This window comes from Acipenser ruthenus, chromosome 6 (assembly GCF_902713425.1).
Source record: "Acipenser ruthenus chromosome 6, fAciRut3.2 maternal haplotype, whole genome shotgun sequence".
NCBI classification, from domain to species: Eukaryota; Metazoa; Chordata; class Actinopteri; order Acipenseriformes; family Acipenseridae; genus Acipenser; species Acipenser ruthenus.
Genome location: NC_081194.1, coordinates 58,802,962 through 58,828,652, shown reverse-complemented (window position 1 = coordinate 58,828,652; position 25,691 = coordinate 58,802,962). Strand labels below are relative to the sequence as shown.

Below are 25,691 nucleotides of genomic sequence, written 5' to 3'. Positions count from 1 at the left end.
TGCAAAGCTACAAGTTCATGGATATGTGACATTAATGAATACAATCAAATTATAATAATTTGGCAAGTTGTGTATTCACAACATGCATGTATACATACACTTTATAATTTTGTACTATTATTTTTTAATGTAAAAAGATAACACAAATACTTTCAAAGCAGGTTACCTCCATTTTTTGTATTGCCTTGTCTGTTGCTGTTGTGGAAACATTCAAATTGAATCTGACGCTTAAGAAGATAAATTTGTATTGTAAATTATACTACAGCTAAAGCTTTCATCAGGATTTCTGTTGTCACCAGTATAGACTGAAGAGCACAAGAACCAGGGTAGTATGAGACAGTTTGTACAGGGGCCAATACTACAAGTGAGAGAGCTGACAACACAGGATATGCTAAAGGTATGAAAGGAGTCTATTTGTGTTATTAATAATAACAAATGATGTGCAGATACAGCATGCATTTTTGTGTGTAAATCGTGCAGGATTCTTCTTTACAAAGTGCTGGCAACTTTGATGGCAACCGCTTACTCTGGGGCACAGATGGCTTGCCAATACAAATCCACCACTTATTTTAAAATTATGTACTTTTTCTATTAAAACCCAAAGTATAGCCTATTTCAGTAAAACAATTTGTCTTAAATAGCTAACTGATTACAACATGCATCTCTCTTTAATAGTTTAAAATGGCTTAAAACATTTCAGCACAGCGTTCTAATACTATACCAATATGAGGTATGTTCCTTTAAACCAGTTGCCAAGGAGTTAAACGTGGTTTCTGCCCATCCACCCACGGAAAGAAAAAAAACAAAACAAATTTTGGTTTGAATATGGCAGTTGGGACCATTGGCGCCCGCAGCCGAACGCACGTTAAGCACTGTACTTACTTTTGGTTTGCAAAATTTCGTCTTCATAAGTGTGGACTCGCATGTATCTTGTGTAATCGGTTGAAGCGAAACAGACATGTTAAGCTTATAGAATCGTACTGTTTATTTAGTGGTTGTAATGAGCAAACAGAAGCAGATACTTTGGTTGAAGCTTCAAAAAGTGCAAAAATCTCTCTTCCGATGATCCAGAATGTCAGTGGGAAAAAAATCAGTAAAAACACAGAACCGCCTGTTTCTGGCAAATACATTGGCAGCATCGAATGTTAGTACAGTACTACTGTGTGATCTGAATTCTGCTGCTTTTCCAACACTGAGCATGGTAAGTAACAGTATGAAAAAAAATCTGTTACATTCTTCTGTATTATACAACGGTGCTTTAAAGCAGTGGCACCTTCTTAATAAAAACTTTTTTTTTTTTTTTTTCTTAAAATGTTTATGCTGATACATAAATGAACACCTGAATAAGACTGTGATGGCTTATTATACTGTACATGTATATTTCATGTTTTGAAATGGTTTTATGAAGTTCCCATTGAGAAACATCGTTGTTTTTTAGGTATTTTAATATTGTGCTATTATTGAAGATCACTAAGGTAAAAAAAAGCAGAAACATTTAAGAAAAAAACACAAGTTTGTTTTTATCGTGAGGGAGACAATACAGCACCTGTGTGCACCATATACCTTAATGCAAAAGAGCATTTCAAGGTCACATTCATTTTATTTAAATTTAAAAAAAAAGGTAAATAACATTCATCTCCTGCCAAGGATAGCACATTAAAGCAATTGGCAAAAAAGAGCCTTCAGGCTGCAGCGGTCTTGCCACATATGCTTTCCAACATATATGCTATACAATACATTAATACTCTCCAAGTTGCCAGAATTACAGCTACCAAGCAACAAATCAAAACGTTCCCTCTATGTAGTGTATTATTTTGTTCATTGTATTTGTGTTGCTTGTTCCAGGCTGTGTTTAGTGTAGGATTATGAGCGTCTCTGCTCTGCTCAGAGAACAGGGGCCGTATTACAGAACAAGTTCTTAACTTGCTTTCCTAGCTTATCTTTCGTGGCTAGGATAGGCTTTTTCCTAACTTTGTATTAAAAAGCATTTCCTAAGTCAGCAGTCTCTACAATTTCCTAAGTGTCTCCCCCATCTTAACATAGGAAATCTGATCTAATGGCAATCTTATCCATAAACGACTGACCGAGTCTAAATAGAGCCGGTTACAGCTCGAGCTTCAACTAACTGTCACCAGAATATACATGTTTTTAAGTTAAAGCATTGAAACTCGATTCAGTTGTGGCAAAGAAACGCGAGGCTCTAAATTTTACTCGGGAAGAGAATAAGGTTTTGATCACAGAAAAATCTACAATAAAAACTAGTTAACAATAAATAAATACCGGTATTTAAAAGAAAAAAAAAAAGAAACAATACTTATTCAATTTCAGTCATAAACACCATTTTATTTTAATTAGGAATGCCAACCCACAACAATATCTCACAGGCTAACGTAAAGTTAAAACCATGAACAGTGCTGTGATGTCCGTGTCTCTGCTGTGAAAGTGTGTAATATAATTGTGTGCATTAAGAGTCCAAACAAGTCGTTTCGAGTTGCATTACACATGAGCCTCTGGTTATAGTTCAATGGAGCGTCTCGATATGTGTACAGTCACACACCACAATCAACACAGACTACTTCATATCTTATTCCTCAGTAAAGTTTCAAATATCAGTTATCATAATTATCATAATCACTGACAGTAACGTGAGAGCGTGTCTAACTCCAGCTCCATGCTGTCCCGTACATAACACAATGAAGCACCTTCTCTCACGGGAGGTGGGGCTAGATCTAAACATTACACATAGCTTACTGTTAAAGGTACACATCCCAAAATATACTAATGGATCATTATGGTTCACTGTAGAATATTCTGTATATAATAAGACCTAAATGCCCAGAAATATTTGTGCAATACAAAACTTACAATCTAAAACATAACAACAATAATACATGTACATCATTTTCATGGTTTGTTTAGATCTTGCAAATGAACAATTTTCTTTTTCTAACCGACAGATAGGAAAGGTTCCACCAAGTCCTAAATGTTATGAAAGAAACTTAGGAAATGACCAAGTTAGGAACAGTCCGTCATATGCTATTTCCTATCTTAAATTAAGATAGGAAAATAAGTTAGGATAGCATTTTCTGTAATATCAACTCTCCTAAACTTGTAGTTAGGACATTCTATCTCTGATGATAAGATACAAATGTCACTTAGGATGCTTTTGTAATATGGCCCCAGGGTCTGATCTGATAACAAAACAAGATCAGAGAAATCCCTCAGGCTGTGTTTTAAAAAAAATAATGTATCTTCTTTCAGGAAACCTAACAAACTAGAAATGAGAAGCCTGACTTTTTATCCGTATTAACGAGGGCATGTCTGGCTGTGTGCGCTGGGAAGGACAACCGCAAGGGGAGAGAGGGAGAGAGGGGGGGGGGGTAAAGAAGGAGAGAGAGAGGGGAGAGGAAGAAAGAGAGGGAGACAGGGTTAAAATGAGAAATAGGGGCAGAGGAGTTAGAGGGTGAGTAACTGACAGATGGGTAGAGGGGGTGAGGGGATTGAAAGGGATAATTAGAGGTTGAGGGAGAGAGGGTTGAAAGGGAGAATGAGAGACAGGGGCAGAGGGAGAAAGAGTGAGATGGACAAGAGGGAGAGGGGGCAATCCTGACCAAAATGCAACAAATCCGGAAACCTTAAAGAGAAGGCTGTGTAGCCAGTGTGAAATGGGGAAGACAGAATCTCAGATATATATTGTGTTCTATTCTGCAATAATGTCACAGTAAGGGACACATTATTTCCCAAATAGCTATAGTAGCGTGCATGTTATAACATGCACTGGGTTCTTGTTAACTTGTCATGACTGTAATTGCAAAACCTGAATAAACTTGTCAAGCCAATAAAGCTTATTTGAAATTGAAATTGAGAAAGCGTGAGAGAGAGAGGGAGAGGGAGATTGGAGAAAGAGAGAAAGAGTGGGCGAGGCAGAAGAGGGAAGTCGAGAGAGGGGGGAGGGAGAGAAAGAAGAAGAGTTAATGTTTAATCCATTGCCCCCCCAGTCCCTCAGATCTTATCACTTGAACATGCTCCCTGCTTCCCTCCCAGTCTCTTAGCTCTAACCACTACACCACACTACCTCCTTCCCAGTCTTTCAGCTCTAACCAGTAGACCACACTGCCTCCCTCCCAGTCCCTCAGCTCTAATCCAGTCCCTCAGCTCTACCTACTTGACCATGCTCCCCCCCTCCCTTCCTCCCAGTCCCTTAGTTCTAACCACTACACCACACTGCCTCCTTCCCAGTCTCTCAGCTCTAACCGCTACACCACACTGCCTCCTTCCAAGTCTTGCAGCTCTAACCACTACACCACACTGCCTCCCTCCCAGTCCCTTAGCTCTAACCACTACACCACACTGCCTCCCTCCTAGACCCTCAGCTCTTATTAGCTTAGCTCCGTGAAAGTAGGTGAAGAAAGGTGAAGGTGTCTAGTAATGGGCAACTAAACGCTTCCTTGATTGTCAACTTAATCTCCACTGAGCACAACCTCCCAACTTAATACCACAGACTTAATAGCAGGGGAAAGACTGATTCAGAGACTATTTTCATTATCCACTGTACAAAACACAGCTGACAGGGGTTTCTTGATGGAAGGGGATGAGGACAAACTGCAAATCTTTTTTGGGGTTGAAAAGAAAGAGGTAGTACCTTTGCACAGTATACTGTATTGCAGCCCTTCACTTCATTTGAAGCGCTGAACTGAGGCCTTTCACTAAATCTACTTATACAGTATGTATATACAGTAGAGCCTCAGAGTTACAAACACCCTGGGAATGGAGGTTAGTCGTAAGTCTGAAATATCCGTAACTCTGAAAACTGAATTTTCAATGGTTTTATTACATGTGGACACCTGCTATCTACACCCTCAATCTGGCGAATAATACAAGGATACAGCACAGTAATACAATACTCATATTGTTAAAGTCTTTAAAACAGTATTATAAATGAAAAAAGTCTACATTTAAGTTACCATTGAAATCTTAACTGTAGCAAAAACACAGATTTAAACGTCTGTTCGTGCAGCTTGGCTCCTTTGGCTTGAAAAAAAAATGTGCTTTGTTTAAAACTTAAATGTTCCAGTAAAATTGCCTGTATTTGCTTTGAAATCTGCCTCACCTTTCTGAATACATTTATTGGTACAGTAATTTTTCCTTCTGTAGACCGGTCAGTTCGTAAGTTTGGTGTTCGTAACTCTGGGGTTCTACTGTAAATGTAAAATATTTCTGTATATTTCCTACATTAACTTTGGCAATGATTGTTAGATTTGTCATGTCAACAAAGATGACTGGAATTTGAATTTGAATCACTTCTGAGCAACACAAGCCACTAACCAGAATTACAAGGTACAGAGTGACCCCACAGCAGCAGGGAGCACGAATCAGAAAAAAACAACTGGGACAACTGGCTGCTCTCTTATTCTCGGCTCCTTCAGTGATGTGTGGTTCTTCACTCCAAAAATAAATCTAAAACTGAATTAATGTGTTCAATAATAAAATAAAAATATTTAAAAAGCTGAAGCAGCAATTTTCCTCAGAGACCCAAAAAGATCAGAGACAAGCAGATACAATATGCCAAAGGGCGGGTATACATTCTTACCATAGAGTGTTCTCTGTGTGTCTGTTAATTAGCATCAGTGCTGAGATCTGTAAACATTCCCAAAGCTATTTTCTCAAAGTCATCCTTAAAAGCAACCCCAATAAAGTTACGAAAACAGAAATAAACAGATATTAGATGTACGGGCTGGTGAGCAGTCTGAAGTTGTTTCTTATTCCTTTGGAATTGTAAATGGTGTTTTATTTCCATTCAAAAAAATATGAGCTCATGACGATTTGGAGTAAATAGATTTTAGAATCTGGCTCAAAATATCCCAAACCCTCAAGCATAACTATAGGGTATACTTCATAACCGCTCTTACCACTAGACCACACTGCCTTCCAGTCACTCAGCTGTAATCACTAGACCACACTGCCTCCATCTCAGTCCCTCAGCTCTAATCACTACACCACACTTCCTCCATCCCTCCCAGTCCCTCAGCTCTAACCACTAGACCACACTGCCTCCCTCCCAGTCCCTCAGCTCTAACCACTAGATCACACTGTCTCCCTCCCTGTCCCTCAGCTCTAATTACTTGACCACACTCCCGTCCTCTCTCCCAGTCTCTCAGCTCTAACCACTACACCACACTGCCTCCCTCCCAGTCCCTCAGCTCTAACCACTAGATCACACTGCCTCCCTCCCAGTCCTTGACCAAGCTCCCTCCCTCGCTCCCAGTCCCTCAGCTCTAACAACTAGACAACACTGTCTCCCTCCCTCCCAGTCTGTCAGCTCCTATTAACACAGCTCTGTGAAGGTAGGTGAGGAAAGGTGAAGGTGCCTATGTAATGGGAAGTTAAATGTTTTCTCGGTTGCCAACTTCATTTCCACTGAAAGCAGCTTGGGATAAGTGAGATTTACAGATAACTATACTATACTACAGTCTACATTGTTTTGACAGCTAATCATTATGGACTGTGGGATACAACTTGTAGCTGATGCCCAGTTTTTCCGATGCCAAGAAGTGAATCAACAGCTCACGCAATCTTTTTTTCTTTCTGTCTATATAATTCTGAATTTGACAGTTTACCAATGCTCATTCAAAGCAATAGAAAACACTGTGACTGATAACTGCTGTTGTCTCCTACACTCCTCACATTGCACACAAACACACACACACACAGGAATGTATAATTACGTGGACCTTTGTTCAGTATGGAGAATCCGCAATGTGGATGATTTAAAATGATGAGAATTAATTTGGCTGGAGACCTTATTCATGGGTACCGACAACTATCTGCAATGTTGGCCGATTAGCGAAAACACGATGACATCATGTAGTCTAGTGCTGCGGAAAGGAAGTGACTCACCAGGCCACCCCCCCCCCCCAAAGACAAACCACACTGCAAGGTGGTGGCAGGGGAGGAGGAGGCCAAACAAAAAAGAACCGACATGAATACAAGCCACACAGAGTTTTAATGGCGCTTGGATATGATGTGTTGATTAGTGGGCGGAGTCTCCTTCCAGAAATACAACCAGGTTTTCCATTCAGTATGGAGAATATGCAGTGTGGATGATTTAAATTGTAATTGAACAGACAAATTAAAGATGATAATGAATTGGGCAGGAGACCTTGTCCGTGGCTGCTGACAGCTATCCACAACGTTGGCCGATTAGCAAAAACAGAATGACATCATGTAGTCTAGTGCCGCGGACAGGAAGTGGTTCGCAATGCCACCTACCCCCAAAAATAGGAAAAGCATGAATGAAAAGTAAGCAGCTGAAACACGGGCCCGCCCCCCTTGCATGAAATGCACTGAGGGAAAATCCAGCCTCTGCCACGCACTCTGTAGAAACTAAATATGAACCGCTCAGCACTCGGGTAAGGAAAAATCCCGTACTCACTGGTAGGGGGGGAACCTTAGGCAATCCATGGCTAAGGGTAGCCCTTCCTCCAGGCTGTAAAGATGGCCATCTCCCTGTTTGGCCTCTCCCGTGTGACTGAGAGGCCAAACAAAAAAGAAGCATCATAAATGCAAGCCATACAGTTTTTATTGCGCTTGGATATGATGTGTTGATTAGTGTGCAGATTCTCCTTCCAGAAATACAACCAAGTTTTCCATGACGGGGTACGCCTGTTCCTATTATTATTATTATTATTATTATTATTATAATGCATGTTATTGTGTTTATTAAAAACAATGTTTTGTTATTGTTTGGCTATCTCCAAACTGTTTAAGTGATTACCAATTTGGAGATGGCGTATATAAAAACGCTTCAGCCGCTCATAGTGGAGGGGAGGATTAAGAGGTGTGAGAGAGAGTGAGAGAGCTCTGTGATGAAGGTAAACAATTGCTACTCGTGCTGGGATAGACCAGCATGATACTTGTTTGTATAGGTGTATTTGTTTTGGCCATTGTGCCTTCTAGTTTTGTTAAAGTGTTTTGTTTCCATTTATTTTGATTTTAATAAAGAAAGAGTGCATTTATGACTCACCCTAACTTAAGTATGATATGATGTGGCAAGATGGCTTGCGGGTGACATCAGAACAGGAAGGAGAATGGACACAGACAGTACTCTGTGGTATAGAAGCGCTGATGCGTACATTTAATAACAAAATAAAAAGATTGAACAAAGAAAACAAAATAAACACAAACCGACACGGAAAAAAACAAGTATTGTGCTAGTCTAAACTAGCATGAGTAGCAAGTGTTGTCTTTATGGTTTTGTTTGCTTTACCTCCTGACTCTTGTTCCACCTTTCAACACACTAACCTCATTCAGCCAAAGCTGCTGGTTTTTATATTGTGGTCGAGGGATTACCACGTTTGGCACAGGGTTTTCTCATATGTGTGGTCAACAGCCAGTTTGACAATAATCACTTGCTGCTGACCACGCATTCTCATGATTTTATCTGGATGGGGTATTTTAACCCCATCCAGGCTGTAAAAAAATAATTACAATAAACCGTGTTTTTAACAAAACAAAATCATACATTAAAATAATAATAATACAAAATATTACAAAATACACACATATAATATAATATATGTATAATATATTAAGGGTTCTTCGTTTTCGGTTTTTATTTTTGTTCACGTGATGTCCCTTTACAGTTCTATTGAGCCGACTCAGGTGTAACCAATCGCTTCAAAATCACACACCAAGTTAAGTGGCCTCCACCTGTGTTAAGTTGTAGTGATTCACATGATTTCAGGATAAATTCAGCAGTTCCTGTAGGTTCCCTCTGCTGGGTAGTGCATTTCAAAGCAAAGACTCAACCATGAGCCCCAAGGTGCCTTCAAAAGAACTCCGGGACAAAGTTGTTGAAAGGCACAGATCAGGGGATGGGTATAAAAAAATATCAAAGGCCTTGAATATCCTTTGGAGCATGGTCAAGACGATTATTAAGAAGTGGATGGCACCACCAAGACCCTGCCTGGATCAGACTGTCCCCCCAAACTGGATGACCGAGCAAGGAGACTGATCAGAGAGGCTACCAAGAGGCCAATGACAACTTTGCAAGGGCAACAGGCTTTTATGGCCAAGACTGGTCAAAGTGTGCATGTGACAACAATATCCCAAGCACTCCACCAATCTGGCCTGTATGATAGGGTGGCAAGAAGGAAGCCGTTACTCAAAAAAGCCCACCTTGAATCCCGTTTGAAGTATGCAAAAAAGACTCAGGAGATTCTGTAGCCATGTGGCAAAAAGTTTTGTGGTCTGACGAAACTAAAATGGAATTTTCTGGCCTAAACGCAAAGCGTTATGTTTGGCGCAAACCCAACACAGCGCATCACCCAAAGAACACCATCCCTACTGTGAAGCATGGTGGTGGCAGAATCATGTTATAGGGATGTTTCTCATCGCCAGGGACTGGGGCACTTGTCAGGATAGAACAGAAAATGAATGGAGCAAAGTACAGAGGAGTTCTTGAGGAAAACCTGCTGCCCTCTTCAAGAAAGCTGAAACTGCTATTCCTAATCTACATTAATGATTTAGATTCTGGTATAGTAAGCAAACTTGTTAAATTTGCAGGCGACACAAAAATAGGAGGAGTGGCAAACACTGTTGCAGCAGCAAAGGTCATTCAAAATGATCTAGACAGCATTCAGAACTGGGCAGACACATGGCAAATGACATTTAATAGAGAAAAGTGTAAAGTATTGCATGCAGGCAATAAAAATGTGCATTATATGGAGATACTGAAATTGAAGAAGGGAACTATGAAAAAGAGCTAGGAGTTTATGTTGACTCAGAGACTCAGAGACAGTGTGAAAAGTTCAAAATAAAGCTTTTAATTCACAAAAATACAAAATAAACCGGCACAAGGGCCAAACAAAAAGGTTTCTAAGACACAAAATAAACACAAAATGAAACTTACACAATAAGGCTTCCAGGCTGGGCGTTGCCTTCACTGGATTACAAAATGAACAAAACGAACAGCACACACAAAAACACTCTTGATTCCTCTCCTTCTAGAACTCTCCCTGAAATGGGAGGCTGAGGCCTCCTTTTATGCCAGGTGGCTGAGTAATCATTGAATAATCAATTGACTGATTGCTCCCACCTGACGCAATCAACCTGGGCAGGGAGGAGAATTTAACTCTATCCCTGCCAGTATTTCCAAGGTCCTGCTCTGCCACAGTCTTCATCTAGACAATGTGGGGAAGCTACAAAAAAGGCCAACAAGATGCTCGGATATATTGTGAGAAGTGTTGAATTTAAATCAAGGGAAGTAATGTTAAAACTTTACAATGCGTTAGTTCTGGTCACTTCGTTACAAAAAGGATATTGCTGCTCTAGAAAGAGTGCAAAGAAGAGCAAACAGAATTATCCCGGGTTTAAAAGGCATGTCGTATGCAGACAGGCTAAAAGAATTGAATCTATTCAGTCTTGAACAAAGAAGACTACGCGGTGATCTGATTCAAACATTCAAAATCCTAAAAGGTATAGACAATGTCGACCCAGGGGACTTTTTTGACCTGAAAAAAGAAACAAGGACAAGGGGTCACAAATGGAGATTAGATAAAGGGGCATTCAGAACAGAAAATAGGAGGCCCTTTTTTTACACAGAGAATTGTGAGGGTCTGGAACCAACTCCCTTGTAATGTTGTTGAAGCTGACACCCTGGGATCCTTCAAGAAGCTGCTTGATGAGATTCTGGGATCAATAAGCTACTAACAACCAAACGAGCATGATGGGCCGAATGGCCTACTCTCGTTTGTAAACTTTCTTATGTTCTTATGTTCTTATGTTATTAGATACCCTTTAAAATATAAAATCATATATTAAAATACAGTAGTCTACCCCTTGGGAAGCAAGCAAAGTGTTCTCTTAGCCAATGTGTTCTCTAAGACAGAGTTGACCACCAGACACAATATGCCAAGGCCAATCACGGTATGAATCAATATTTAGAAATGTATTTATTACTTATGTCATAACGCACATGCATCAACATATAAAATGAACAGAATAAGAGAAAAGCAATAGGCAAGTGTGTGTGTGGCGGAGTGTCCCGCCCCAATATATTTATTTATTATTATTTGTATTTTGGTTTGCGGCGCAGATAAAAGCGCCGCGTATTTGTTATTGTTTTTATAATTTAAAACCTTGTGAGGATGCGTGGCTGATCAGCTACTGATTATTTAACTAGCTGACAGTCACGCATCCTTACTAAACTCGTGCAGACTGTGGCCGAGGGGTAATGAGATAATTAACAGCTAGTTAACCCCTCGGCCAGAGTATAAGAACCTGCAGCTGTCCGTGCTGCGGGGTTGAGTGTACAGAGGAGAGTACGGGGAGCGGAGAGAGCGAGGAGGAAAAAAACTAGATTTAAAAATGACTGCTAAACCGTATTTGTTTATTCGTTTGGCCCTTGTGCCTTTCTGGTTTGTTGAGTGTTTAAATCTTTTGTTTTGTTTATTTATTTATTTAATAAATTCAGCTGAACGCCATTGCGTTCAGTTTCAACCGCCCATCCATTGTTTTGGTTTCTGTTACTTCCTGGTCCGTGACGTCACCACACCTCACCACTGCAAGCCATCCTGCCACAGTGTGTTAATAAACTATAATAATAAAGTAACAGACAAACTAACGTTAATAAACTAACTGACAAACTAAATTAACAAAGCATCCCTACATGTGGTAAAAATGCAGCAGTGGCTCTAACAGTAATTATAAATACAAGAGCACTATTCAAGGAAAGCTACACAATGGCTATTAACACAGCATCCCTGCACATGTTAAAAACATGCAGCAGCAGCTCTACATTACTCTCACGATGACAAGTAAGTTACAAAACAGTACTGTATCAGTGCAAAAAAGGTGTTCTTTTTAGCAAAGTCCCTGTTCCTTTAGGCGGAGCATTTACAATGGGAAAATTCTGTTTCACTACAAGGTTGTTCCCTAAACTGAAGTGTTCTCTTAGGAGGTGTTCCTATATGTGGAGACTACTGTAATACATACGTTTAAGAAACTGAAGTGGAACCTGATGTGCTGCCACTATGGAGAAGAGAGGGAGCTATTTTAGAGGAAACCTCTGGGGATCCATTGACGTGCCATGGGACTATTTACTAGATTTTACTTTTAAAACTAGAATGCATTTTTGGATATGGACAGTGACGCCTGTCAGTTTAAAAATACACCAAATGCCTTCAGTTATATTTCTGAGTAGTTAATTTCCTGTAATACTACAGTATTCCAATACTCCTAAATGAAGGTTCGTCATGAATGTGCATTAGCCAATTCTCTACACTACCAACAAATACACGATAATTGGCCCAGTTGGCTTGCTGTTAATGATAACAGACAGAACCTCAGAATACAATTACAGAATGTAATGTGAATGATAAATGACTTATGCGCTTTATAGTATGCTTTGTATGTGTTTTATTGACAGATCAATCAAAAAGAAAATGTCTTGGTGAACATGGACCAAATATCCCTACTTTGGGGAACGCCCCTGCACCGTCTTATCAAGAAACAAGAGTGAATATCAAGATTGCTATAATTGTCATCTGCTTCACACGTTCATTTCATTCCGCCAATGTGAGGGGTGTACTGAGAGTGTCTTGTAACCAATTATAAATTAATTCTTATTTGCGCTGCTGGGCTTGATTTGTATTAACTAAGAGCCCAACTCCCGCTGGGCTCTCTTGCAAACAAGATAATCGGAAGAGTTTCTCCTGGGAAAAGAATAAATTGATCTGTTGATTGATTTCAATCTGTCTTAGCCCTGTAGTGCATATTTACACAACTAGATACATGGAAATCCAAACAGAATGACCGATACAGGAAAGAAGCCCTGTGACTAATTAAGTCATATTAAAGATAAAATATCTGCCAGGCTACTTCCACACCCGAAAGTGCAAGAGCAAAGTAAAGAGCACCAATATCAAACCTGTATTTAAAAGTCTGTTTTGTTGTGATAATCTGTTTTTGAATGTAATGTACTGGAAGGTAAACATGTTTTTCTTTTCTCTTAGTTTTGCTTTAGCTTGATTCTTGGATACTTGAATAAATCTAGACATATTTTGCTTTTTACTTTTCTCTCATCTGCTGCAGTCTCCATGGCAGCTGTAGTTACATTTCATACACTATAGAAATTAAAAGCCGTGAAGGATGTGTATAATATGAGAAATAACGACAAGAAAACAAACTTTTAAATTCATGTTTGATATTGGTCCTCTTCACTTAGACACTGTCACAGGATTTATAAACAATCAGATCACTCTGCTGCAGTAGATTATGCAATTACTGTTGAAAATTGAAAACAAAAAGCATTCTATTTATAGCAACTATGGAGGCCAGGAAAAAGGTAGGCCAGGAAAAAAATGAAATTCGTATTTCTCAGAATAAAAAGCAAAAGATAATTCAAGAAAGAGCTAAACACAAACTTGTTTAAAGATATTTCTTTTATGAAGTATATTGTTTTTAAGTGTGTTAAGCTCTGAGATAAACATGACAAATTAGAAAATAAATGACTTGGCAGGCTGTTTTGCATATATACAGCACCCTGGAAAAAGCGTTCGACCACCCATGATTTGGAGCATCATATGCAATACACAACATCTGGTGTTTCTGATTCGCAAATGTCTTATGGTTACAGATATAAAAGCCACAGTCAAAATCTTGAGGAACAGAATTGACTTCGAACAAGGTGTGACAGTTGGGAGCTACTGTATATTAGGTAAATCAGTGAGCTGACCGGACTTCCACAAACAGTTGTGTGGAATGATATTGCAGTAGAAGGACCTGGGGAAACATCCCAAGCTGCCAGACTGGATCATCCAAAGAACATCTCCACCAGAGGGAGTACTGAAACAGATTGTCAGACATATAAAGATTCATTCTGCAATCTGTGTGTTTTTTTTATGCATATGAATCTGTAACAGCAACTGCTCATTGCAAATTTCAGGAAATAGATTTTTGGACAATATCACTGCAGATACTGTATGGCAATATTATCTTTCATAAAACTTTACAACGATACTTTTGCATGGTAATTGTGCTGTTTTCCCAAGGTTATATGGTGCATTTACCCTAGTTTACTCTGGTTTGCCATGTTTTTTTAATATGCTTTACCATAGCCTCTGGGCTTTATAATGCTTACCTATGGTCTACAGTGTTTTCGCTTTGCTTTATTATTGTACATTTTGCTATGCTTTTACTAGTGAACCTGTTCTAATGGACAGCACTTCTTCCAGCTACTCAAACAAGCTTGGGAAAAGCACCATACACAAGAGTAAATGCAAACACTGAGCCTTAAGGACCAGAAGATTTGAGGCAGGAAGGGCAGTTTCTGAGATTTCAATCCTGCTTCTCTAAGGATAAATGATTTGAACTGTTCAAAAGCACAAAACTGTTCCATCAATGATTTTTTTTTTAACAGCTGAATCTACATGTGTATTTGTAAAGTGGCTGAGGATATTAAACCAAAGTAGATAAATATTTTATTAATCAAATTGCTTTTTTACTGCATAAACACAGATAGCCGGATTAGTGGGACCAGGCTTAGCTTGTAAGGGGCTTGTGTAGCTGCTGTGTACAAAAGGATTTCCTCTATTATTAATCTGATAAAATATTTGTAGTTGGCTTTATAGTCCAAGGAGACTTCAACACAAAACAGAATGTTTGTAGTTGTATAAACTCTGGCTAGGGATTTCAAGAGGTTAATATTACAAACACTGGTGCTAATAAACAAAATCTGTATTTAACACTGACCCAGAAAAATGTATAAAATAATAAGTTTGTTGTAGGTTTTGTCTTAAGAACAAATTTGTCATTTTTGTAATTACCTTCATTTATCAACAGCTAATTAGCATGTTGAAAGCAACATTTTCCCTAATGAATAGCTGCAGAAATTCATTCAAACTGCCTTGCAGGTTCTTTGGGGTTTTGCACATTCGAGCAAAACAAGAGGTTTCTACGGTATGCTGGGGAACCTTAGTTTGTTTGGCTTCAGCAACATCATACACTCCTAGTGGCCTTGTTCAAAATTTTAAAAAAATAAAACAAATGTAATTGGGTGGTTAAAAGGGAGTGGTTTTATATCGGCCAAATGCAACACTGTCCCTTTAAGGCACTGAGTTATAAGGGGTTGCAACAGAATGGGTTAGGCAGAGCACAAAAATCTCTGGATGGAGAGTGAGCTGCATTACGAAGCACCTGTTGTGCAGATTGACTGGAACACTGAAAAAGCGAAATAGCAGAGGCCGCCACCACCCTCTTGCTCTGTATAAGATTATTCACCCATCTAAATACAGTATTTCTATCTGTACCGACTATATTCCATTGTAACCCCTTCCCTTGTATGCTTCCCTTCAACCCTTCTTTCCTAACCATATTTTTGGTGAATAAACCGAGACCCTGAAAAGAACCCAAGACCCCTACGTGAGTGGTGTTTATATAAGAAACAACAGCCCTGTAGGGGGGGTTACACAAATGAGCACTAGTCTAAACACTCCATTCTCCACTCTCCAGCGCTGTCATTACCCTGCAATTCAATAATAACAAGCTTTAGTCTAAAAAGACCATTCTCCGCTCTCAAGCTTTGTCACCCTGCACTTTAATTATTAATAAGGTATACAACAACTTTTCACTTGAATAGTGCCTTTTTATGATTTTTGTAGCACTCTGGGTGCAGAATGTTGTACCAGCTGAAGTTTACCAAGGGAGCTGGAAGACAGACCAGTCCAGAAGTTACGTATGCAGCAGTTTTTCAGAATCACACAACCTGATTTCTGAGATATTGCAAAATTTACAGTATACAGTGCGCATTTCTATTCACAGACACAGGAACTCAGAGCGATTTTCATAAGGGAGGATGACAAAGAAACTCCTCACCTGCTTACCAGTCTCCTTTCACTCCAATCTGCACTGTGTGCTTGCAAAACATGGACCCATCAGTCTCTCTCCTCATGCCACCTTTAACACAATGCTTCGCTGGACTCCATTCAAAACATTACTACATGATAATGAGGGTTTTATATTGTTTAAATAGTGCATATGAATATGTTATTTATTAAGTGTAGCATCACACATCCCTCCTTAAAACTTTTAGCAGCATGATAACTTTCATTTATTTCAAAGAAGTGCTAAAAATAACACCACAGAGACAGCTGCTGAAGTTCAGATTAAGGTGTTTACTGAACAAGCTGTTTTCTATCTTATATTTTAGTGAATCATTTTAATATATGTATTGTGGTTTACTCAGATGAGATTAATCAAATTATCAACATTGTATTCAATTATAACTAACAGATTCTAAGAGCTACAGCTTTTCATCAAGGGAGCTAGAAAACCTTCCTGTCTGGAATGATGCCTTTGGTCTTAGCAGTAAGTCACATATTAAATCTCACAAACAATAATGTAATTACATTGTAATAAGACAGATGAAAAATATTGGCTGTTGCTAGCATATTTTGTAATCACACTGTATGTACACATAGGATTGGGTATTTACTATGTAACTAGAAAGTAACTACACGTGTTACACTGCATTAAGAAACACTTAACATTACACTAGACATTACAATTTTTCCTTTCCAGTCCGATGTCAGACCCTGTCAAAAAGGCGTCATACACAGGTCCCTAGTCGTTTTTTCTCTGGAAAAAGCAGAGAGGCCGATAGAAGCTGAGAGAAGCCGAAAAAAAAACAGAGGCGGATCTGAGCAATACGCATAGTCCCTTCACCACAGACATAACACGGACATAAACAAACAAGATAGCTGCTTCTGCATCCAGCTCTCAAATCAGGAGATCAGGAGATCAGGAGAAGATTCATCAGTATGCACTACTATGAAGAGATATGTGATAAATACAGCGAACAAGGAGTGGGGCAGGGCTGGAGATGGAGTACTGAGTGTCCTGTTGATATGCAGTGGCTTATAAAACTGTTTTACAGTGAATAAAATTGCCTTTAAACAAGCACATGTAAAATAAACAGCTTGTGCGAAAATAAATTAGACCTGACGCGCCTGTCAGGCGGTGAATAAATGGACTGCAAAGGGTTAAAGGTAAAGTGGTTTTAGTCACACTATATCAGTTGTCTGCAGTGTAAAGTGGTACATGTTCTACAGAAGTGTTTGTACACCTGCTTAATGAGTGCTTTTTTATTTTTATCTGAACTACCTTCAGTTCCATCCTGTGTGTATAATCACCTCTCCACTGTTGGGGAGCTGCTAGTGTTTCAGTACACACAGGTCTGTATCGAGAATATTGTGCGTCAGGTCTCTGGACCAAGTCCATCTCGGCAGTAGATGTTTCGTTCCACCTAACCCCAGTTTGCAGCCCCACAGTTCTACAAGTCCTACCTGGTTTTCAACTTACAGCTTAGTTAAAAGACAGCATTTGCTTAACCTATTCAGTGTCAGATACAAACCAAAATTAGCCTGTTATCCAAAACATCTCTTTTTTTAAAGCATGGTTTCATAAATTGAATAATTTTTAGCACAAGCACAGCTAGTCCTGAGAGCTAGAGAGGAATGGAGAGAGGGAGAGAAACCCCACAGTAAACCAATAAGGCAAAATTAGAGAGGACTGCTGACTCTGTTAGACCCCTAACACGTCCCAGGGCCTGATGTTATAAACAATGTACAGATATTGTAATATGACGACTAGTTTGTTGTCTGCTGTGAAGTGTTCTTAAAGGTGTGAAAAACAATTATCTAAAAAATAGCAGTTTCACCCATTCCAGGATTTTGAGAGTATTTTAAAGGCTTTGTTATCACACATTTTATCAATAACCATATAGTTCTGTATATAAAAGTATATAGTGCAGCTACCATGTGTCAGATTAAAATAAATACTGACCTGTTGAAAATAAAGGCTGGCCTGATCGCAGTACACAATGATTGTTAATGAGGAGCATTGCTCTAGACTTTAGTCTTGCATGCTGTACACGCACCCTAATTACACCGCAGTCAGTGCTAATGTCCCACGTAGAGCAGCCGGGCGATTGCAGAGAAAATTGAACAAGCGTTTACCGTCACTTGCGGTTAAACTCACTCCTGACTGCTGAAACTATTTATCCAGGTCACACTGTCTTACAATTACTAGTCCCTGGGGGCCCCTCTAACAGGATACAGCAGTGGGATGTCACCAACTGGCCCCAGAGGGCCACATGGATACAGAATATAGATAGTGTGATGGATGGGGTCCCACACTGAGATAATACAGTAAGGGGGGGGGGGGGTATATATATATCATTTTGTATTTGTATTTGTTGTATTATTATTTAAATGTATGGTTTGGTGTTTTAAAACACGTTGTTTTATTGTTAATTATTTTACAGCATGGATGGGGTTAAAATTCCCCATCCATGCGACACTCATGTAAAATGTGACCATCTCCAGATTAGCCATAAATTAATCAATCTGGAGACGGTCATATTCTACACGAGTTTAGCACTTTAACCCCATTTTTAACCCCATCCATGCTGTAAAATAATTAACAATAAAACAACGTGTTTTAAAACACCAAACCATACATTTAAATATGACATGTATAAAAACCCTCAGTTTTGGCTGAATGGGGTTAGTGTGTTCAGAGGCGGAATGAGTCATGTGATAAAGAGAATAAATCTAGAAAGCAATTGCTACCCGTGCTGGTTTTACACCAACACGATACTTGTTTGTTCCGTATCTGTTGTTTGCCTGTTTTGGCCACCGTGCCGTTTTGTTTGGTGAAAGTGTTTTGTTTTCTGTTTGTTCAACCTTTTTATTTATAATAAACTTGTGCATCAGCGCTTCAATCGCAGTATTGTTGTCTGACTCTTCCTGGTCTGACGTCACCACAAGCCATCCTGTTCACAGGGCGTCACTGAGATAAGGGTTCAGGACTACCAGTAATAAACCTGAACCTGTACTTTTACTTTTCTCTTTCTCTCTCTCATTCTCTCTCGCTCATTGTAGAACTGTGAGGGGGCTGCAGTGCCGGGATTTGGTGGTTTTGGACTCTGGTTGTGTCTCTCAGTGTTGACTTACACTGGACATCTACTCGAATGGACTTGATGGCAGGCACCCCTATCCTGTTCTCAGCTTTACAGTAGTATCTGCCTCCCTGTATCCTCTGGATGTTCTGGATCTGCAGTGTCTCATTGAAGATCGATGTCTCCTGGAACTTATCTGAGGCGCTGCCTGCCGTCTTCGTCCAGCGTACCTGAAACACAAAATGCTAAAACTATTAGTCTCACTCATTGCCCAATTCAGCCATTCGGCCTTTCAGTGCTTGTTTGGTTCCTAGTAGCTGATTAATATCAAATCTTTGTCAAGCCAGGTCTTAAAGGATGCCAATGATTCAGCCTGAACACCATAACTAGGCAACCTGTTCCATACCATCGCCACTCTCTGTGTAAAGACGTGTCTATTGCCCTCTGTCCTAAGTTTATATCCACTTAATTTCCAACTGTGTTTCCTTCGGTCCTGGTTTCTGTGCTGCGCTAAAAGCATTCATGAGTGTTAACTTGTCAACTCCTTGTAAGATTTTAAAGTATTTAATCTTGGTCTGCTCCCCCTGATGACTGTCACTGAAGCCCTTCACCACTCAGAGTGGCTGTTTATAACCTTTATAACATTGACATCAGCAAACACAAGCAAGTCAAATGAGTTCTAATGACTTGGTAAGGGTCACTTCTGTTATTTACATCCATTCTGACTATTATTTAACCTGCACAAAGAAATATGTCAGTGTTGTCACTCACTAAGTGAGTATAAGTGAGACTATACAATTACATGCTCCAGACTTGCCACGGGATCAGTACATTCAAAGGTCAGTACATTTTGTAAGACACATTCAGCCAGCAACACAAAGCATGCACTGAGGCCCATGGGTGGTAAGCTCTACAACAGACCATCAGCACTGCATCATGCTGTCCCTCAAAGGGATTTCTTTATTCTTGGTATGAATCCAAGTTCCACCACATAGTTATCTGTTGAAGGAGTTGCCTTATAAGTATACTATAATGACTATTGCTGTTATTCCACGTCATACTAATTATCCCATCCCATTAACCCATGTTTCTTCATATTACATATTATCAGAGTGTGTCACCTGTGCATGTGTTTTCAAATTAAAATGCAGCCACCCCCCTCTTTGAGGAATTCAAAGTGACTGCACTGTCAGCAAGCACGTTCTGTAAGGAACTGACTGATTACTTCATTAGAATGTAGAAAGCAAATAATATTTCACTTCATACAGTATGTAATTACATTGGAATTCCTAGCACCTACTGAAAACTGTTTTTGCTATACTTTCCTTTTCCTTTTTTTTCTTTTTAATCAAAATGCACACGTTGCCTCAATCACAGATGCAATTGTAAGACCAATATGAGCGCTAGACCAGGCTGGTGATGGGAAATAAGTGAAATTGCTTGGAACAAATGACAAGCAATGTTATGATTGTTTATATATATATATATATATATATATATATATATATATATATATATATATATATATATATATATATCAATCAAAACTGCATTAGATGTTCTTTGTTAAAAGTGATTCCAGGACCAGGCAATATCATTCAGCACCCACAGATAATGGGCTCTATGTATCATTGACTTTTCTTTCATAACATGATTTTTCGTAGGTTTTTGTGACTTCATAGACCTACCCGTGATGTATTAAAGTAATTTTCAAACTACTTTCTTATGCAAATGTACGAATCTCATTATAATACTGAAGTTTCGAGCTTACCCATGGTGTATTATCATTTCTTCCTGATTTACCCCTTCGGATTGTGCCTGTTATTTTACACATGCCTCTCACTGGCGTAGATTCAACTAGCTGTTTGTATGTGAAACTTCATGTTTAAATGTTTAATAGTCTATATTAAATAACACTGGCAATAAATACATTTTGTTTTGGTTTCTTTTATATGTTAAGGTGCTTTATTAAGAAGGGAAGCACGAAAACAAACCATTGCAGAGTTCTCTAATTAAACACAAACTGAAATTTTTTATCAGTAATTAATTATGTAGTGCATAGACAAATGAAATACGGCAAAAAGTATTTACTTGCATAGCCTACTTTATATACTGTACTTTTTTTCTTTACAGAACTAAAATATACACATAGACTCAAACAAAAGTTTTCTGTGATATTCTTAAATTAACATGCTTTTGAGATATTAATTTGTTAAGTGTGTTCATAGAATTATGCTTCTGCTTATGAGTTGTAACAAATGCATTGGTACTGCGGGCTAGGTTTTGAGATGCATTAATTAAAAAATCCAGTTGATGCCTATGATTAATAATGAGACTGTAACCATGAGAGGATTAAGGCTCAAGCCGTTTATTTGTGGTACAGCAATAATTAATAAAATAAAATCAAAAAGTGAGGGAAGGGAACTGGGAGTTGAAAATGAAAATAAATGACTACAATTATAATTTTTCCCTATACACTCTCCCCCTCTATCTGACTATCTCTCCATGCACATGAGTTCTCTCTCACTCTTGTCTTTTCCACACCCCCCCTTATATGCCCCTGCCCCTTACAGACCCCCGCTCCTGCAACCCCATTCCCCTGCATGCACACACACACACTATCCTAATTCTTTTCCCTCCCCAGGATCGCTACAGTGTTAACTAAGGGTGCGTTTTCGTGTTTTGACCGCAACAGCACCGGGTTAAGTGACCTTTGGCCAAGAACCCATGAATGTGACCACTAAGGTTGCCACGATATCAAAATGTCAGTTTTCGATTATTGAATCATTTTTTTCCTACAATTACGATACCTACGATATCTACGATACAATATTTAAATGAGTTCACAATGGCACAAAAATGTAATCCTACTGGAAAATGAAGCATCATTTTTGTATAAATGTACATGTCTATAATAGGGCATAACGTGTGAAATAAGTTACTATAAACTATTAAAATAACTTCTTTAATAAACACTGTCATTATGTATCCAATTAAAATATCTTAGCCTACTGTTTATCATTTTCATATTTCCAAGTCAATGATGGACACAAAATCTGATAGAAAAACATTTACCTTTATTTGAATCACGTTTTAATATTACTTGCATCCAACCAGTTATATTACAACTGGCAATTTTCAGTCCAGGTCTTTGTTAGTGGTGGGGATTGTGCCATACTCCAAAACATTTCATATGTACACTTTCACCATATAATGCTATTTGTTAGTGTTTGATGTCATCAATGTATCAATGAAAAAGTAAAAATCAAACTGCTGAATCTCTAGCACATTAGAGATTTTTAGTCCCGGCCCCCAGAAAAGTAAAAATTGAAACTGAAAAAAAAAGAAAATAAAAAAAGAAATAAAGTACTTTCAAAGATATGCAAATTATGCTTCAGTCCATTTTCCAACAGTTTAGTTCATTTCAGATTTCTTGACAGAAAAACTAGCATGTTGACATTTTCAGGATCCAGACGGTTCCGCAGTTGTGTGACAATGTTACCTCCAGAGCTAAACATCCTTTCAGAGGAGACACTGGAAGCAGCGATGCAGAGGTATTTCTTGACCAGTTTGGACAGCAAAGGAAACTGACTGTGATTTGTCTTCCAGCATTCTAGTGGATTTCTGTCAACATCCTCAAAAGGCAGTGATTTGTAGATGACTATTTCAGATTTGACTGCCTGGTCAACATTTGGTGTATAGCCCATGGAGGAGGTGTTCGACTCTTTAGTATATTTTCTTAGCAGTGCCCCAAGTCTCTTTGATTTGTGCTTTGTCTTTGTGACACTATCACTAGCAGTGGTTATTTTGCCTATCTTAGGAGTGGCAGGAGAAGCTTCCTGCACAAGATCAGTGACTTATTTCAAAACAATGTCCTCAACAGTGGCAACGTCTTGCAGGAAGTTGTGTTTAAACCTGGGATCTAAGAAAGATGCAACAGTGATAAACGGATCATTCCTTTCATTGTTGTATCTGGAAAGAAAATTTTCTTTGATGCAAGTTTTCCTCTGCAACACCAAAGGCCGATCTTCTTCATTTATAGACAGAACCTTCTCAAGAATGTTGAGAACTGGTTTGACTGCTGAAACTGTGACATGAGACTCTCCGGACAGAGAATCTGTAAAGTTGTGAACTGGCGCCAAACCCTTTGCAGTGTCTTCCAAGACATCTATTGTGTCTTTATTTGGCATTAATTTCCAGGAGTCCCGATCCATTGCCAGGACTGCACAAATTGTCTCCTGCTGCTCTAAAAAGCGAGATACCATGTCATAGGTTGAGCCCCAGCGAGTTACGAAATCTCCAATTAGCTGATGCTGTGCAATGCCATGCTCTTTCTGCTTCTTATAAAGCTCCCTTTTCTTTTTCCAGCTTCTACTGAATGAGCTAACCATGCTTCTACAGGTCTTGACAGCATCTTCCACCTCACTGATTTTAAGGGCCTTGTTCACAGCGAGGTTTAAATTATGACCAAAGCAGCTTAGTCTTGGGATCTTCAAAATAGTGTCGAAGGCTTTGACATAATTTGATCAATTATCGGTAGTGACAGCTTGCTTTTGTCAAGTGGCCACTCCTGCAAGAGATCTTCAAAGGTTTAACATATGTTTTCAGCTGTGTGGTCTTCAGGAATGGGCACCGTCTCAAGACAATCACAGTGGAGACACCAGTTTTCGTCAATGGTATGAACTGTTAAGCTCATGTAAGGTTCTCCACCACCACCCTGGCTTGTCCACAGATCTGAAGTTGCAGCACAGTAAGCACTGTGGGACAAACGTTCCTTGACTTGCTTTTTCAATGATTCATAAAGGCGAGGAAGTTCCACCTCCATGAAGTGGCTACGACCTGGAAGTACATATCTGGGATTTAGCTTTTTCAGAAGATTTTTGAAACCTGGCTTCTCCACTGTATAAATGGGAATGACTGCCTTGTTAATCTCCTTAGCCTGCTTGGATTTAGATGAATATTTCTGACTTCTTTCTAAACTTTCAAAAATTGTAAGCTGGCTGCTGCACTATTGATGACAATCTATCTCCTCTGCACCTGGATTTGCTCTGTCTGCCTAAAAACCAAAAATATATTCTTTCACAATATATATTTATTATGTAAAAAAGCACATTTAAGTGCATTAACTTTATAATTACTCAAAATACATACAGCTTTACATTGACTTGTAGTCTTTAACTACAAACTACTGCATAAACTATATTTTAATCACTGTGGTGAAAGGATAGTGATATTTTTTTACATGCTACACTGTTTTTTTAATAAAAGACAAAATTATTAGTTACACTACTTTAGGTTTTAAATACTCATATTTTACCCTTGTTTCTCTAATTAAAAAAATATCTTAGCTGTGCAAACTTATTAAGATAATGATTAATGTATTCAAATATAATTAGCTAAAATGTTTTTTTTTAATTAAATGCATTTCAGTAGTTGTACAAGCTGTACAAAATAGTAATAATTATAATAGCGTAGACAATTTCAAATTAAATACATTTTAAGTTGTCATCATCATCATTATTATTATTATTTTACCTTGGTCCCAAGATTAACAGGCATTCTCATTTTCTTACTGGATACTTGCTGTGCTTCTTTTGCAGCTGCGTAACTTTCTGGGTGGTAATTGCGAAGATGATTGAATAAGTTTGAAGTGTTCCCAGTTTTCGATGGAACTTTCTTTTTACAAGCCAGACAGAGTGGTTCGCCATCTTCAATTGGTTCTCCTTTTTCGTTTTTTTTAAAACCAAAATAATCCCAAACTCGGGAGTGGCGTCTTTTTAATTTCAGTGCTAGTTTCAATTCTTGTGTTACTTCTGCAGCTGCAGGTGGCGGGGGTTCTTCAGACATACTGTGACTCTCTCCTTCCGGGTGTTTGTTCAGGTTGTATTCTTAGAGTATGAAAAGCGGGCCGGGGGCGTGACCTACAGATCTCTTTCTTTGTTTACAATTGAAATCTCACAAGGTCAGTTAAAATCTCACGAGATTTAAAATAAAACCCCAAACTAGAGGGGAAGCTGGACTACATTTTTTTAAATACCGAAACATACGATATTTTGAAAATACTACGATAAGTTGTATCGTAGCAATTTAATATCGTATATATCGTGGGGGATGATAATTGTGGCAACCCTATTGACCACAACCCAAGAACGGACCCGGTCATTAAAAATGGAGGTTGAAAATGTAGTTGCAGCAGTTATGAGTACTATTAATGAACCAACAGGCTGGTTATGTATATAACGCTTGCTAATATCATACGTATGTCTGTCAGAAGTTCTATATCAATAAATCATGCAACATATATCTCTAGACATCTCTAGGCAAACGTGTTATATACGTTCCAATTGCTTTAATTGTATTTCCCACTAGTAATGTGAAACCTTTTTTTTAAATTTGTAATCAACATCTGCTTCGAGCAATCAATTGTTTTGAGCCTAATGTGTGTCTAATTATATACATGACTATAATCTACACAAACCATCTTACATTAAGATATTAAAATACTGTAGCGTTGCGTGTAAAATAAAGCAGACCACACAGGTTATTTTAACATGGTAACAAATACAAACCACTGTCTGCCATGAACCACGCCAAGTAAAATAAAACACTTAAGTTGCAGGAAGGAGCAGTTAAAATATTGTTTATTACTCTCACGAAAAACTGTGGATTATTTTCTCTCTGAGTTGGTTGTAATTCATCTTACACTGGCTCTTTAATTAGTTAGTCCTTTCGT

At 38.7% G+C, this 25,691-nt stretch overlaps 1 protein-coding gene across 1 annotated transcript in view; it reads right to left on the bottom strand.

Annotated features, from left to right (window-relative positions):
• Positions 1–25,691, bottom strand: part of LOC117410598 (MAM domain-containing glycosylphosphatidylinositol anchor protein 1-like) — a 155,126-nt gene that overhangs the window by 100,281 nt on the left and 29,154 nt on the right. The window contains exon 4 of the mRNA XM_034017265.3: positions 19,014–19,188. Within this exon, the coding sequence (XP_033873156.1) occupies positions 19,014–19,188 (175 nt within the window). The remainder of the gene's footprint in view (positions 1–19,013; positions 19,189–25,691) is intronic.